Source organism: Eleutherodactylus coqui, chromosome 10 (genome assembly GCF_035609145.1).
Source record: "Eleutherodactylus coqui strain aEleCoq1 chromosome 10, aEleCoq1.hap1, whole genome shotgun sequence".
NCBI classification, from domain to species: Eukaryota; Metazoa; Chordata; class Amphibia; order Anura; family Eleutherodactylidae; genus Eleutherodactylus; species Eleutherodactylus coqui.
The window spans coordinates 16,464,497-16,480,348 of NC_089846.1; the positions used below are offsets into that span (position 1 = coordinate 16,464,497).

Consider the following 15,852-nt stretch of genomic DNA (forward strand, 5'->3'; position numbering starts at 1 on the left):
GCGATGAACACAGGAACTTAGTAACAAACTCCAGTTGTGTTTTACAGGCAGTAGAGACTCTCGTCACTTTTCCATCTAGTGCCGAGCTGCCTGGGTAGACAGTGCAGGACCTTCGCAACAAATGCAATTGTTTGGGTCTTTTGCCTTTCTCTGGATCTAACATTGACGGATAATAAACAAACAAAACAAAAAGAAGAAAATAGATTCGGCACGATCAAAAAAATGGCAGAATGCAAAGAAAGACAATGGAAATCTCCGGTCGGTGGAGTGCAACCTTTCTTCGAAACGCGTTGTACAACTTGTATTCCTGTATGTATCTTCTAGCAATAAAATAGAGTTTAATTCAGAACTTGGGATTGTGGACTTCATCCTTCCAGTGATCGATTCAATAACACATTTCGAATTAAGGGGGATTCTTGATCTTGGTTACCCCCAAACCGTAAGTGCCATTGGCTTTATTTGCATGCCGCCTTTTTTTTGGATATATGTCATCTGCATAAAATCTAGTGAGCTGGAACTTTTTTCTTCTTTTTACTTTTGTTTGTTTATAATCACCTGGGGCGGATTCCAACCACGGAGTTCCATAGACGTTCTCCATCCTTGGATGTCCCAAGCAGGACGAGGGGTTCCAACCAAAAGTCCTGTTGAGGATAGGCTGTACACACCGGGTGAGTCACCTTCATATAACTCTCAATTCCTATTGTGGACCTTTCGAGCGCTTCCCTTGTTTTAAGCGGCAAGATAATAGGCGAACTGGATGAACTTGTGTCTTTTTTTAGCCTTCCATGCTGTTACTATGTGATATCAGCAATTATGGGGTCCCGTCTTCAGAGAAACTCTCAGCAGTAGTGATGAGCAAACTTTCTAAAAGTTTGGTTCAGAGAGTATACAGAATCTTAGCAAAACATTTGGTCTGAAGCGGAACTCCACAGATGGAAGGGAAGGGTTGGAAAGAAAGGAGAAGAGCAAAGAAGGAGGAGGAGAAGGAATAGAAAGAATAAATAGAAGGAGAAGGAAGGAAGAAATTTTAGTGGGTTCGGTTGAGATTAACTACTCGAGGTTTGAATTCATGCTGAACCAAACTTTTAGCAAAGTTTGACCTGAATCATGGTTCGACTGTTCCAGTTTGCTCAACACTATTTGTTGGCACGAGGGTCATGCTTCAAATACGCAGCTTCAACAAGTCACACCTTTTTTTTTTTAAATTCGGCTATATCAAATTGTGGCATCCCTCAGAGACATAACTGAACCATTCTGCCTAGCTAAAACTGAATTTTCTCACAAAACCAATTTCCTCTACTTGCGAAGCTTTTATAATCTTGCGGTATTTCACCCAATTCCAGTCCTGCACTATCATTTCAGTCCACCCAGTAACCTGGAGGTGCAAAATCTCAAGAAACTGTTACAACAATAATAAAAACATTTTCCTAAATTATTCCGAAATGCTAACACCGCGACGTGCAGCCCAAGAGTGCAAGTCTTAGTAAAAAGCACATCATATTTCGGAGCCTCCCAAAACCGTCTTAGATGTGTCGCCACCAACAATGGCACCTTTGCTCTTCTGTCTTGGACCACCTTATTAGACCAGAATAGTTGCCCCTATTACCTTATACAAGGGGGCCGTGCGCATTACTCTTCCAGCCAAGGGTTCATCATATGGGAAAACTACAGAGTAATTTTTGGCATAGGACTCGTGGCTCCTCTCACGAATCCAACGGTTGTGGTTCGTTAATGATCGATGGAATCTCCTGTAGTTTAAAGAGACAAAATATTAATAGAAGTGACCAGTACCAACCGTTGGTCAAGAGTCATAATTGGCATTCTTTCACCAGCAATATTTCTTACCCATGCCTAGTGGCCTGTGGGCAACCCCAACATCCTGGTAGCCATCCTGCCCAGTGTGAGCCCCTGAGTTACAAAGTGCTCTTGGCCAGAACACAGTTTTGCCATTTTTATTTTTCCACCCTCAAAAATGTCACATTGGTTTTTTTAATGGAATTGTATAGATAATTTTCTATAAGTGTGAACACCCTCTTATATTTGGGGATGTGGTTGTGATCAGAATTCGCCAATTATTAGCTAAGCAACTGACATTAAAGTGATTCTGATTCCCTTGTCTGGCATCTGCATTTATTTAGCGGGTCTGGTCTGGGATCTGCATTTATTTAGCGGGTCTGGTCTGGGATCTGCATTTATTTAGCGGGTCTGGTCTGGGATCTGCATTTACCCAGCGGGTCTGGTCTGGGATCTGCATTTACCCAGCGGGTCTGGTCTGGGATCTGCATTTACCCAGCGGGTCTGGTCTGGGATCTGCATTTACCCAGCGGGTCTGGTCTGGGATCTGCATTTACCCAGCGGGTCTGGTCTGGGATCTGCATTTACCCAGCGGGTCTGGTCGGGGATCTGCGTTTACCCAGCGGGTCTGGTCGGGGATCTGCGTTTACCCAGCGGGTCCGGTCGGGGATCTGCGTTTACCCAGCGGGTCCGGTCGGGGATCTGCGTTTACCCAGCGGGTCCGGTCTGGGATCTGCGTTTACCCAGCGGGTCCGGTCTGGGATCTGCGTTTACCCAGCGGGTCCGGTCTGGGATCTGCGTTTACCCAGCGGGTCCGGTCTGGGATCTGCGTTTACCCAGCGGGTCCGGTCTGGGATCTGCGTTTACCCAGCGGGTCCGGTCTGGGATCTGCGTTTACCCAGCGGGTCCGGTCTGGGATCTGCGTTTACCCAGCGGGTCCGGTCTGGGATCTGCGTTTACCCAGCGGGTCCGGTCTGGGATCTGCGTTTACCCAGCGGGTCCGGTCTGGGATCTGCGTTTACCCAGCGGGTCCGGTCTGGGATCTGCGTTTACCCAGCGGGTCCGGTCTGGGATCTGCGTTTATCCAGCGGGTCCGGTCTGGGATCTGCGTTTATCCAGCGGGTCCGGTCTGGGATCTGCGTTTATCCAGCGGGTCCGGTCTGAGGTCTGCGTTTATCAAGCAGGTCTGGTCTGGGATCTGCGTTTATCCAGCGGGTCTGGTCTGAGGTCTGCGTTTATCCAGCGGGTCTGGTCTGAGGTCTGCGTTTATCCAGCGGGTCTGGTCTGAGGTCTGCGTTTATCCAGCGGGTCTGGTCTGAGGTCTGCGTTTATCCAGCGGGTCTGGTCTGAGGTCTGCATTTATCCAGCGGGTCTGGTCTGAGGTCTGTATTTATCCAGCGGGTCTGGTCTGAGGTCTGTTTTTTTCCAGCGGGTCTGGTCTGAGGTCTGTATTTATCCAGCGGGTCTGGTCTGAGGTCTGTATTTATCCAGCGGGTCTGGTCTGAGGTCTGTATTTATCCAGCGGGTCTGGTCTGGGATCTGCATTTATCCAGCGGGTCTGGTCTGAGGTCTGTATTTATCCAGCGGGTCTGGTCTGAGGTCTGTATTTATCCAGCGGGTCTGGTCTGAGGTCTCTATTTATCCAGCGGGTCCGGTCTGGGATCTGCGTTTACCCAGCGGGTCCGGTCTGGGATCTGCGTTTACCCAGCGGGTCCGGTCTGGGATCTGCGTTTACCCAGCGGGTCCGGTCTGGGATCTGCGTTTACCCAGCGGGTCCGGTCTGGGATCTGCGTTTACCCAGCGGGTCCGGTCTGGGATCTGCGTTTACCCAGCGGGTCCGGTCTGGGATCTGCGTTTACCCAGCGGGTCCGGTCTGGGATCTGCGTTTACCCAGCGGGTCCGGTCTGGGATCTGCGTTTACCCAGCGGGTCCGGTCTGGGATCTGCGTTTACCCAGCGGGTCCGGTCTGGGATCTGCGTTTACCCAGCGGGTCCGGTCTGGGATCTGCGTTTACCCAGCGGGTCCGGTCTGGGATCTGCGTTTACCCAGCGGGTCCGGTCTGGGATCTGCGTTTACCCAGCGGGTCCGGTCTGGGATCTGCGTTTACCCAGCGGGTCCGGTCTGGGATCTGCGTTTACCCAGCGGGTCCGGTCTGGGATCTGCGTTTACCCAGCGGGTCCGGTCTGGGATCTGCGTTTACCCAGCGGGTCCGGTCTGGGATCTGCGTTTACCCAGCGGGTCCGGTCTGGGATCTGCGTTTACCCAGCGGGTCCGGTCTGGGATCTGCGTTTACCCAGCGGGTCCGGTCTGGGATCTGCGTTTATCCAGCGGGTCTGGTCTGAGGTCTGCATTTATCCAGCGGGTCTGGTCTGAGGTCTGTATTTATCCAGCGGGTCTGGTCTGAGGTCTGTATTTATCCAGCGGGTCTGGTCTGAGGTCTGTTTTTTTCCAGCGGGTCTGGTCTGAGGTCTGTATTTATCCAGCGGGTCTGGTCTGAGGTCTGTATTTATCCAGCGGGTCTGGTCTGAGGTCTGTATTTATCCAGCGGGTCTGGTCTGGGATCTGCATTTATCCAGCGGGTCTGGTCTGAGGTCTGTATTTATCCAGCGGGTCTGGTCTGAGGTCTGTATTTATCCAGCGGGTCTGGTCTGAGGTCTGTATTTATCCAGCGGGTCTGGTCTGAGGTCTGTATTTATCCAGCGGGTCTGGTCTGGGATCTGTGTTTATCCAGCGGGTCTGGTCTGGGATCTGTGTTTATCCAGCGGGTCTGGTCTGGGATCTGTATTTATCCAGCGGGTCTGGTCTGGGATCTGTATTTATCCAGCGGGTCTGGTCTGGGATCTGTGTTTATTTAGTGGGTTTGGGGTATTGTACTAGTTTACCAGGTGCGGTCTGGGGTCTGTATTTATTTTCATAGTAGGAGGGGGTTATATGCACTAGCTGTGATGCAAGCCCAGTACATTGAGGAGGGGGGAAAGGCCATATCCTATTTTAATTGGAGGGGTACATGTTAAAAAAATTCTTTATGGTGTGCAGTGCATAATTGATTGCTTCCCAGAATCTCCCTGATATCACTTCTGGAAAGTTGCCAAGTACGATAATTTCAGGTATACGCCACTTAGCTCGAATTGCGTTAGTAATAGAATTAATATAGCTCTGAGAATTACCAATTTCTAAAGCTTATTGTGTATAAACCTTTTGGAGTCCTCAGTGACCCCGGCTCTTCATTATACACTGCTGTACTTTGTGATGTAATTATCATTATTATCTGTGGCTTTAGATCACGCTAACCTTGAGGAGAGAGTGGATGCGCTCGCACATCACTAAAAGCATCCTGGGAATGAGATAAAGTGGCGGTAATGTCACATCTCCTGCGATCCCTCCTTTCTGTCACTTCCTGGGCTTTGTCTGTGGATTGGTACTGGTGGAAGGACATCAGTCCTTCGCCGCCCCCTCCTCCGCTATTTATTCCTCTCACCTCTGTTATTAGCTTGTGCCATAATTAGACGGCAGAAATAGATTTAATGACAAGTTTTAGCGCGCTGTGTGATTACCGCTAACGCAGTCTGGCCGCGGCGGAAGTGCGGTAATCACAGGGGCCTGCAGATGCATCACAATGAAGAGATCAAGAGGCCGAGAGGGTGAAGTCACCACGCACAGGACTGGAGGAGCGGCGGGATAATTTACTGCTGCTTGGTTATAATTAATATCAGAACGGATTTCCTATTTCAGTGGGATTTCAATACAAAGGAATTGACAGACGAGGAGAGAAGAGGGATGTGTGAGCATTAAAGGGGTTTCTTCGTGGCTTTATGAAAAGTTCTGCAACTTTGTAATGTACTTTAACTTGAAATTCCTTCCTTGCTGTCAGTGAATGGAAATATTCTTGCTGCATCCCACAAGTTGTGAGGGGGCCCTGGTATCTGGGACAGCGTTGGGAGCACAGAGGCGCATGGTATAGCTCACATAGGGTCCAGGAGCCGACAAGTATGCGTTCAGTAACAAACTTTAATGAAACGTAAAAAGAAAACAAGATGAACAGTTTACGTCCCGTTCCTGGGTGACTCGCGACCGTGTCCGCTATTCTAGAGCATCCACGTAAGTGGTATTGCATTAAAGTCCAGTACCCACATGTCGGGTTTCTCAATGTCTTTACCCGGCAACCGGGGTATCAATCTTCATCCTCTTTTCCGCCCGAGTAACAGGTTTCTCAAAAGTCCTTACTTGGTCACCAGTAATGTAGCCTCTGGCAGCTCTGTATCCCACCATGTTGTCAGGCAGAAGGGAGGAGGGGAAAACATGGTGGCAGAAGTCTCTCCAATACTTGTATTCCAGCTCAGTCTTTATCCAAAGGAAACGTTTGTCCTATCGAGGAGCTCACATCTGTAGGGCTAATCCTACACAACGCAGCTTCTCTCACATTGGGGAGTATCCCTTGCTCCTCACTACACAGCATGGCTGCACAGACTCAGAGAAGCAACTCTAGTTCCCCACACTGCAGCAGAGCTACACAAACTCAGGGGAGTATCCCCAGCTCCCCACACTGCAGCAGAGCTGCACAAACTCAGGGGAGTATCTCTAGCTCCCCACACTGCAGCAGAGCTGCACAAACTCAGGGGAGTATCCCCAGCTCCGCACACTGCAGCAGAGCTGCACAGACTCAGGGGAATATCTCCAGCTCCCTACACTGCAGCAGAGCTGCACAGACTCAGAGAAGTATCCCTAGCTCCCCACACTGCAGCAGAGCTGCACAGACTCAGGGAAGTATCCCCAGCTCCGCACACTGCAGCAGAGTTGCACAGACTCAAGGGAGTATCCACAGCTCTCCACACTGCAGCAGAGCTGCACAAACTCAGGGGATTATCTCTAGACCCCCCACACTGCAGCAGAGCTGCACAGACTCAGGGGAGTATCCCCAGCTCCCCACACTGCAGCAGAGCTGCACAGACTCAGGGAAGCATCCCCAGTTCCCCACACTGCAGCAGAGCTGCACAGACTCAGGGAAGCATCCCCAGCTCCCCACACTGCAGCAGAGCTGCACAGACTCAGAGAAGTATCCCTCGCTCCTCACTACACAGCTTGGCTGCAAAGACTCAGCGGAGTATCCCCACTCCCCACACTGCAGCATAGCTGCACAGACACATCAAATCCTATATATAAAATTCAAAATGTGTTTATTTGTTTGTTTCATATACAAATCCACAGTTCTGGTCCAATTTGAGTGAAGTTTTGCATGAGCATTCTTCAGCACCAGGTGACGAAAACTGGCTTAATCTAATCTCAAAAACTCACCGACTTCCCCTGTAATTTTTGTTTCAAATAGCAACCAATCACAGCTCAGCTTTCATTTCTGCACAAAGCATATTAGGTCAGGCAAACCTGGCTGCTGTCTGCAACATACAAAGCAAAATTTTCGCATATCAGAGACTTTGCCAACATTGTCCACTGGTTGTACTTATGTAGCAACTAATGACATTAATGAACATTTCAGCTAAAAGAAATATTACTGAAGAGGATTGAGCGTAAGGGTGATGCGCCAATTGTGCAGCGCCTCATAATCAAATATTTGACGAAGGAATGATTTGGAACCACTGCAAAATGGCGTAGTACCATCAGTTATTACGTAGAAGGAGGGAATAACCTTGAAAGCTCAATTTTCAATAACCAATGCCTGCGGTTATAGCGCTGTGCAACACACAGGTGGATCACTTAGTAAACAGTAAGTAACGGGTTGTTACAGAGTATCTGAGCTTGTTCTATTAACATGAGTGGGTAGCATATCACTAGGATTGGTTATCCTACTCTGGATGGAAACAAGAATGCTGAAGACAAGTTGCTTATATTATAACATTGCAAAATGCTTTATTGTTCAGTGATTAAGATTCACTGAAAAGGGTTTCCTGAGATTAAGATATTGATGACCTGTCCTCCCAATGGTTTATCAATATCAGTTCAGTGGGGGTAAGCCGCCTGGGACCCCTGCCAATAAGCAGGCGGACATGCTCTGGCGAATGCTGTGGCCTCTTACCTTCATATCAGATACATTTTGTAGCGGCAGTGCCCATTATTGTAGCTCAATCCCATTTACTTCAATGGGACTGAGCTGCTGAACAGATGCCACGGCGCTCACCCAAGCATTGTGGCCTCTTAAAACCGTTTCAGTGGAGGTCCTGGGTGCGGACCCCCTCTAATCAGATATTGATGACTTATCCTTAGGGTAGGCTATCATTATCCTAGTCTTGGAAAACTCCTTTAAAATGTGAATTTCTGGAATTAGGAATAAGGATCTTTCTTTTTTTTTTCTCACCCGAAACAGCCCCAGTCTTGCCCATCGTTCATGTCTGGCATTGCAGCTCATCCTCATGTGCTACTTTTTTTCCACCCCTTTTCACACACTGGAGGAAGTTTGGTTTGCAACCCAAGTTCTTTTCAGAAGTAACCATGGGGCCCCACCTTACCATGGCCACTAACAACAGCAACCTGTAAGGCTGTATAGCATGTGGCCCCCCTGCCCAAAAGTGGCTCACCCTGTGTCATATGAGATTTAGAAACTCTTATGAAGAGGCCGTCAATGACAGCTGCTCCTTACTATCAGAGGACTCCTACTCCTTCCCTCACAGCCGGGGAGTCACTGCCCTACTATACAAGGCAGCTTTGTATCAAGATGTAGGGGCCGGTGTATTAGAGACCCCTCCTAGTAGCTCGTTGGACCTCCTTTCAGAAATGTATTGTGGTGTTCATCCACAGGTATCAGAAGACCCACGGTGTGTCAAGACAGCCTTCCCCACTCCATTACTGCACCTCCACTAGCCTGACAGGAAGGGGTCATCGATTCATGCTGCTTGTGCAAAATTTTGACCTTCCCATCAGCACAGTGCAACAGAGATCTGGATCCATCTGACCAGAGGATGTTTTCCGTTGCTCAGTGATACAATTTGTGCGCTCTTTTGCCCGCTAAGATCTCGTCTCTCTGTTTCTCTTAGACAAAACGGTGCTGGAATCGGTCATTTGCTGTTTTAGCTTGTCCGTACTAAGGAAAGGCAAGTTGTATGTTCGGACATGTTAGCTGAAGCACCAGCGTTGTATTCAGCAGTTGTTCTTTTTGACTGTGCAGCGCCTGTTGATCAGAACTATTCCTGACATCCTCCTTTGACCCCTTTCGGTGGCGAGTTGTTTACTCTGCAGGATCCCCTTTCTCCGCATGTTTTTCCTTGATAACGGTATACTCTCCATACTGCTGCATGAGAAAACCACACAAGGTTGGCATCCTGTCCCGGCTAGTCTAGTACCGACGACCAGAGCTTGATGGAAGTCACTCAGACCGGAGTTTTAATGTAGATTCACTTAAACTGATCCACAGAGAACTTGTCACGTGATTTTATACTGCACTCCGGGGTCACGGCTCTAATTTCTGTACAGGGAAGCTCTAATGGTGAGAGCGTCGGAGACTCTAATAAAGTGGTCATTCAGTGTATAATATATTGAAAGAGGTATTCCAATCCTAAACATCATGACATTAACCAGGATACACCATAAAGTAATGATCAGTGCAGGTCTGACTTGTGGAACCCCTACCGATAACAAGAACGGAGGAACTGAGATCTCGTCAGCTCTGTTACGTCATTCATACTCGCAAACTAGCAAACTGCCGCGGAACTCGGAAACAGTGGACATAACTCATGGCCAGCAAACGCTTAAAACACGACCAAGCATACCCGCACACGTAAACAGATGTAAATAGATACAATGCAAAGTATTGGTTTGTATTTTGGCCAAGATACTTAAGCCTGTAAGCCTACTTTAAGGGTCCTTATTGACTTGCGGGTCCCTACTCTAACGAAACAACTTCCACATGAAATTTGCTTGCATGAAGGGCGATCATCCCGACAGGGACGGCCCTGCGCTGAAACCTAGGGACCTACCTGAACCTAGATGACAAACAAGGCACAGCAGGACTGAACACAATGCACACCAGGGATTTGCATACAACACAGCACAGCATGTACCCTGAACACGACTGTGCACACCACACATCCCGCACATGTACCGACACGTAGGAACATGACACTGTTCACACTGAACAAACAGAGGAAAACCCAGCAGCCTCTCGTAGAGGAGCTGGTATATATGAGTCACAGACTGGTGACTGGCTGGAGAAATCCATATCCAGCCAGTTCAATTAACCCCCACCTGTGGGGCTGCGTTGCTGGAAATCCATGTAGAACAACAGATCTCAGCAGCACATCCTAACAAGCTCATTCCCTGTAACGTGGAGCTCCCGGTCACCTGCTGTTGCTTCCAGCAATCACACCCCCACTCATCAGTAAAAATCTTACACTTGGCCCCATGGTATTACGATTTTTCACATTTGAGTATATTGTAGTGACCCAGAACCGTCAGCCCCCGTACTAATTATGACATTTCTAGGGCTGTGAATAATATGTGTTTAAATGTGTTATATGGCGTTTTGTGGTGGCTTTAGAAAAGCATAGTTTAGTAGGGGTTTAAACAGCCCAGTGATTCGGTATCCTCCCACCCATCAGCCAATCAGCATAGGGCAAGTAGGAGGAGCAAAAGTTATACAAGTTGTTGTAATGTTCTAGAAAAATCAGATTAAAAGAGTAGAAAGTAGTGTAACATTAAATGGTCCAATATGGGGGGTTACCCAGGGTGGAGTGGGAATCCCCAAGAGTTACAGGGAATAGAGGTCCTGCCTGCACTAAGTTCTTGCTAAAGTTTGTGATTCTGACGAATAGTGGTTGTTGGGGACAGGAGCCCCAGAAAACAAAGTGCCGTATCCTGACTCAGGGCCCCACGTTTTAGGAAATGGCTGAGGTCACAAACCTGCATTGGAACGGATAGTGGGTGGTCATAGGAGCCAAGAAACCCATCAGCCATTTTGCTAGAAAACAGACAAACGTAATTAATTTCTGAACAGTTTGTCCGGAAACCAGAGGCAACTTAACCCTTTCCAATCTAATTTGTATCCTGGTTTTCCTAGGGGGCTTAGTCTTTTTCTGCCGTTATACAATGGCGCTATCTGCTGGCTAAAGCCAGTACTGCATGAGGTGATTCGTTAGATAGGCTCCGACAGCAGAAAGGATGGCAATATACAGTAAGACAACCCCGGCAGACGTCTTCCAACATCAGAGCTGTACAGCCTTAAATCATAATGTCTTCAGATGTCAGACAGTGGATTGGAAAGGGTTAATGCTTAGAATGTTACAAACAACCAACAGTTTGAAAGTCCAGTCCTTATAGCTTCAGGTGGTGGAATACTCCCGTGGCACAGTGTCTGACTCTATATACCAGAGGTAATGCTTTGAGCAGATCAGTCTCTCAGGGTCCGGTGTTCGGGATTCACCATCTAGCGCAGCCATGCTCGTACTCACACTAACTCAGGTAGTTAAGCAGGTCGCTATTCTCGATCTGAGGGATATATGCAGTGCAGCATTACGCATGTGGCAGGCCAAGCCAAGAGCAGAATGTCACGTCCGCAGTTTCAAGTGGTGCTGTACTACAGGTTTTTTATTGAGTCTAGAGCTGCTCTAGGTACTTTTTGCACGAGAGGTAATATCCAGGATCAAGACATTGTTAGAGCTTGTCAAGCAGTGTTCTCAACATCAAGTATCGTAAATCAATGATTAACTTCACGTATAACCAAGAAACATTTCTATCTTCGTTACCCCTCTACAGCAGCACAGTTCCATCTAAGTTAGCTGGTTTGAGGGAGCAGTTCCTTACAGCCATTTCTGGATCAGATTTCTGAATGGTGCAGGCTGAAGACTTCAGGGCTTCGGTGAGAAACCACATCAGCAGAACGGAGCAGAAAGGCAGCAGCACTTTAAGCCACCACCTTCAAGACTGGAGTTGAAAAATTGGATTGTAAAATACTTGAGACTTCATCATCTGGATGCTCTTGAGACTGATTAAAAAGGAGTTAACTGTTACCCTTCCTGTCTCTCTGGACTCTATTCCTCTAAGGCTGGGTTCACACTGGGCGGATTTGCCACAGAAACTCAATCCGGAATTTAGTCGCGGCAAGTCCGCCTGCGGCTGCTAGTCCTGGTAGTAGCCAGTCATGTGGACGAGATTACTCAGAAATCTCGTCCACACGGGACAGTGAATCTACCGCGGCAAAGCCAGCAGAAGTCGGCGCTGTAGCGCGGATTCGACGGCCGCAGCAAGTCCATTTTTTTCCCCACTGCAGCCGCGCTCTCCTCTATGGGAGCGCCTGGCGCAATGGAGAAGCAAGTGGCCAGTCCGCTTCAAAACCCGCGGGTTTTGAAGCAGTGCTTTCCCGGCAGAAATCTCGCGGTTTTTCGCTGCGGCCAAACCGCGAGATTTCTGCCTGGAATCTGCCCAGTGGGAACCCAGCCTAAGTCATCATACCAGGGAACAGAGTCCAGCGTCCAGTCCTCACCATCACTGTAGTGCAGTGGAGATCTACCAGAACTGCCCACATGAGTATCACCTCTCATACCGGCTCACTACAATATAAAAGCTCAAACATGTAAGGAAAGAGCTGCTACATGACAACCACGTCACGGAATGGAGCTGCTGTCCGATGACTTCCGCTCCCATTCATCACAAGCACACCTTTCGCTGCCGTGGCACAGGTTAAAATGGAATAGCACGCTATCTATGAGTGAGCAGCGGATGTAAAATCTTGACCTGTCCTTTCATGACCTCCTTTCTCGTGGGGAGTTCAGTTCTGGACACAAGCTCAGGTTCTGCAATGTTCCCCCTAAGAAATCTGTGAGCGTCGATTATATGGGATAAATCATTGATGCTTCTCAGCAGATGCTAATCTCACCTGATGTCATAGCCGTACATGTCTTTCTCTGGGCGGCCATGAATAATCCAGTGAGCAAGCTCCTTCCCACATCCTCCTCCCAACATCATACCTGAGGAAACCACAGAAGCCGTCACAAAAAATATGTCTTTACATCAATTCTTGGTAATTAATCTGCGATTCAAGGTCAGTGAAACCTACTGGAAACTGAACAGACATGCTATCCGGTCTGCCCTGGGCCCTACTGCAAATAGGAACTGATGCCCACCGCCAAAATGGCTGATCGCGCCAAATTATTCATCGCTGGAATCAGGAAAGGCCCCTTTAAACGGAGGTATCGGTAAGGTGCCCCATAGAAGGGTGTGCGGAGCTGTGATTCTCTAGCTGCTGCAAACCTACGACTACCAGTATGATCAGACCGCTACAGGCGGTCAGGGCATGCTGGGAGTTGTAGTTATGCAAAATCTGGACATGCACAGAACAGTAGAGCAAGTGGATGCATTAAGTAATGAGCTAATGTTATATGAAGGTCTGCTATATTGGGAGGTGTATAGATTGTACCTTCTGGCTTCATTACCTGCACTATTGAATCCACATCCCAGGAAAAAGCCTCGCACTTCAGGGGACTCGCCCAAGAGCGGCTTGTGATCGGCAGTGAAGGACTCTGGGAAATACAGCAAAGAAGATGAAAAGTTATTATGGTCCCCATGTTCACAAGCCTTACAATATATAATCAATGGCCCCATTATTAGAACCTCTGGCCATTTTCCGATTGCGGCCTGGAAATTAGACGACTCTGGTTTGCAGCATAAAATCACGTGACAAGTTTTCCAACGTGGCCTGGTCATTGGTGCTAGACTAGCCGGGGCCAGGAGGTTACTGCCAGCCGCAATGGTGTGTAGAGTATACCGGGAATGGCTGATCGAGGGAAAACATCCAGTTAAAGGGAATCCTGTCGATGGAAACAACTTGTCGCCGAAAGGGGTCAGAGGAGGATGTCAGGAAATGCTCTGATGAACAGGCGCGGCACGGTCAAGAGCAGCCGAACACAACACAGGTGCTCCAACCAATTTCTTCCAACGCACAACTTGTCATTCCTTAGAATGGACAGGTTATAACAGCAGATGACCAGTTCCAGCGCCATTGTGTCTAAAAGAAACAGAAAAGCGAGACGCCAAGGGGCAAATGAGCGCAAAATTTGTATCACTGAGCAGGGAAGGAAATATTCCCTGGCCAGATGGATCCAGATTTGTGTTACATCAGGCTGATGGGTGGTCAGGATTTGGTGCAAGTAGCAGAAATCGATGACCCCTTCCTGTCTGCTCTTCAGAACATGCCAGTGCCTCCATCTAATCTGCGTCAGCTAAAGAAGCTTCCTGTCCGCAGGGGCCGATATTCCTGCAGGACAATTTCGTCACCTAGTGGAATCTACGCCACAATGAAATACTGCAGTTCTGAAGGCCAAAGGAGGTCCGACGCATACTAGATGGGGGTCTCTAATAATGTGGTCACTTGGTGCATCGAAGTAAATTCTGTATATGACAAGTTATCCACCTGTGTCAGTCGGGTATGGGAGGTCATTGAGGAATTGTACAACCCCAATTCCAAAAAAGTTTGAGACGCTGTGTAAAATGTAACATTAAAAAAAAGAATGCAATGATTTGGAAATCTCCTCTAACCATACTTTATTCACAATAGAACAGAGAACACATCAGAAGGGGAGGGGGGGGGACATTCCATTTTATTTTAAAAAACAACTGATTTAGAAATTGTTGGCAGCCACACATCTCACAGAAGTTGGGATCGGGGTAACTAAAGACTGGAAAAGTAAGTGGTACCAATGAAAAACAGCTGAAGGGTCAATGTCACATGACTGTATAAAAAGAGCTTGTTAGAGAGGCCGAGTCTCTCAGAAGCAAAGCGGGTCAGAGGTCACAAATCTGTGAAGAACTGCATTTAAAAATTGTGCAAGAATTTCAGAAAAAAATGTTCCTCAATGTAAAATTGCAAAGACTTTGAATATCCCACCGTTTATAGTGCATAATATCATCACAAGATTCAGAGAGTCTGGAGAAATTCATGTGCACAAGGGACGAGGCCACAGTGCGCTGTGCCATCTACAAATGCAAGTTAAAGCTGCATCGTGCAAAGAAGAAGCCCTAGGTCAACACTATCCAGAAACGCCGGCGTCTTCTCTGGGCCAAAGCTCATTTATAATGGGCAGAGGTAAAATAGAAAACTGTTCTGTTATCAGATGAATCAAAATGTGAAATTCCTTTTGGAAACCACAGCCGTCGTGTCCTGCGGACTCAAGAGGAGAGCGATCATCCAGCTTGTTATCAGCGCAAGGTCCTGCATCTCTGATGGTATGGGGTGGCATTAGTGCCTATGGCATGGGCAACGCACAGATCTTGAAGGGGGCTATCAATGCTGAGCAGTATATAGAGGTTGTAGAACAGCATACGCTCCATTCAGACAACGTCTCTTACAGGGAAGACCTTGTATATTACAGCAAGACAATGCTAAACCGCATACTGCATCCATCACAACAGCATGGCTTCACAGAAGACATTTTACACAGCGTCCCAACTTTTTGGGCATCGGGGGTTGTATGTTAGAAAGAGTCGCATCCATTGTAATCTCAGTCCACCAACAGAGCAGCCCAAACTCTCTTGAGGCCTGGTCAGTAATCTTCCATTCATGCTACCCCTATCTACTGAGCTCAACTCCTGCACTGCCTAAAACACGGGCCTTAGGGAATGCACTGTGTGGCCAGTAGTTCATGGGTGATGTAGTAGATGGGGAAGCGGATCTCTCCTTTAGCGTCACACTTCTCGAATGTGCCAAATGGTTGAGAGAGCAAAAGCAAGCCAAAAAGGTAAGAAACTTCTTAAAAAGGTTCTTATATGTAAAGGAAAGAGACAACCATTTTTAGTGGCACAAGGTGGCCTCCAGGGGGCCTGCTATTTTTATTAGCTTCCCATATTGGGATCTGTAGAAACATCACTCATATAGCAAATTGTATAGAGTCGATAGCAAAATGGGTGTAGTTCCCCTTTAATAAAAACTATCACTAAACAGATGAGACGGGAATGATGAAGGATTGGGCTTTTTTTGGATTTCTTAGACAGCTGCTCTCACAAAAGACATGTATAATAGAGACCCTTCTGCCACCTCCTGCCTTCTACACCTCCATCCAAGTAAGACGGCATTTGCCCGGGCCAGAGGATCTCCAGTGTACATGTCATGTTGCATCTGGTAAA

The 15,852-nt window shown here is 47.9% G+C and overlaps 1 protein-coding gene across 4 annotated transcripts in view; it reads right to left on the reverse strand.

Moving 5' to 3' along the window:
• The window catches only part of SARDH (sarcosine dehydrogenase), a 71,564-nt gene that overhangs the window by 37,104 nt on the left and 18,608 nt on the right, over window positions 1-15,852 (reverse strand). For all 4 annotated transcript variants that reach the window (XM_066580387.1, XM_066580383.1, XM_066580384.1 and 1 more), the window contains exons 9-11: window positions 13,167-13,253; window positions 12,611-12,701; window positions 1,607-1,748 (exon numbers count right to left, since the gene is read on the reverse strand). In XM_066580387.1, coding sequence (XP_066436484.1) covers window positions 1,607-1,748; window positions 12,611-12,701; window positions 13,167-13,253 — 320 coding nt within the window. The remainder of the gene's footprint in view (window positions 1-1,606; window positions 1,749-12,610; window positions 12,702-13,166; window positions 13,254-15,852) is intronic.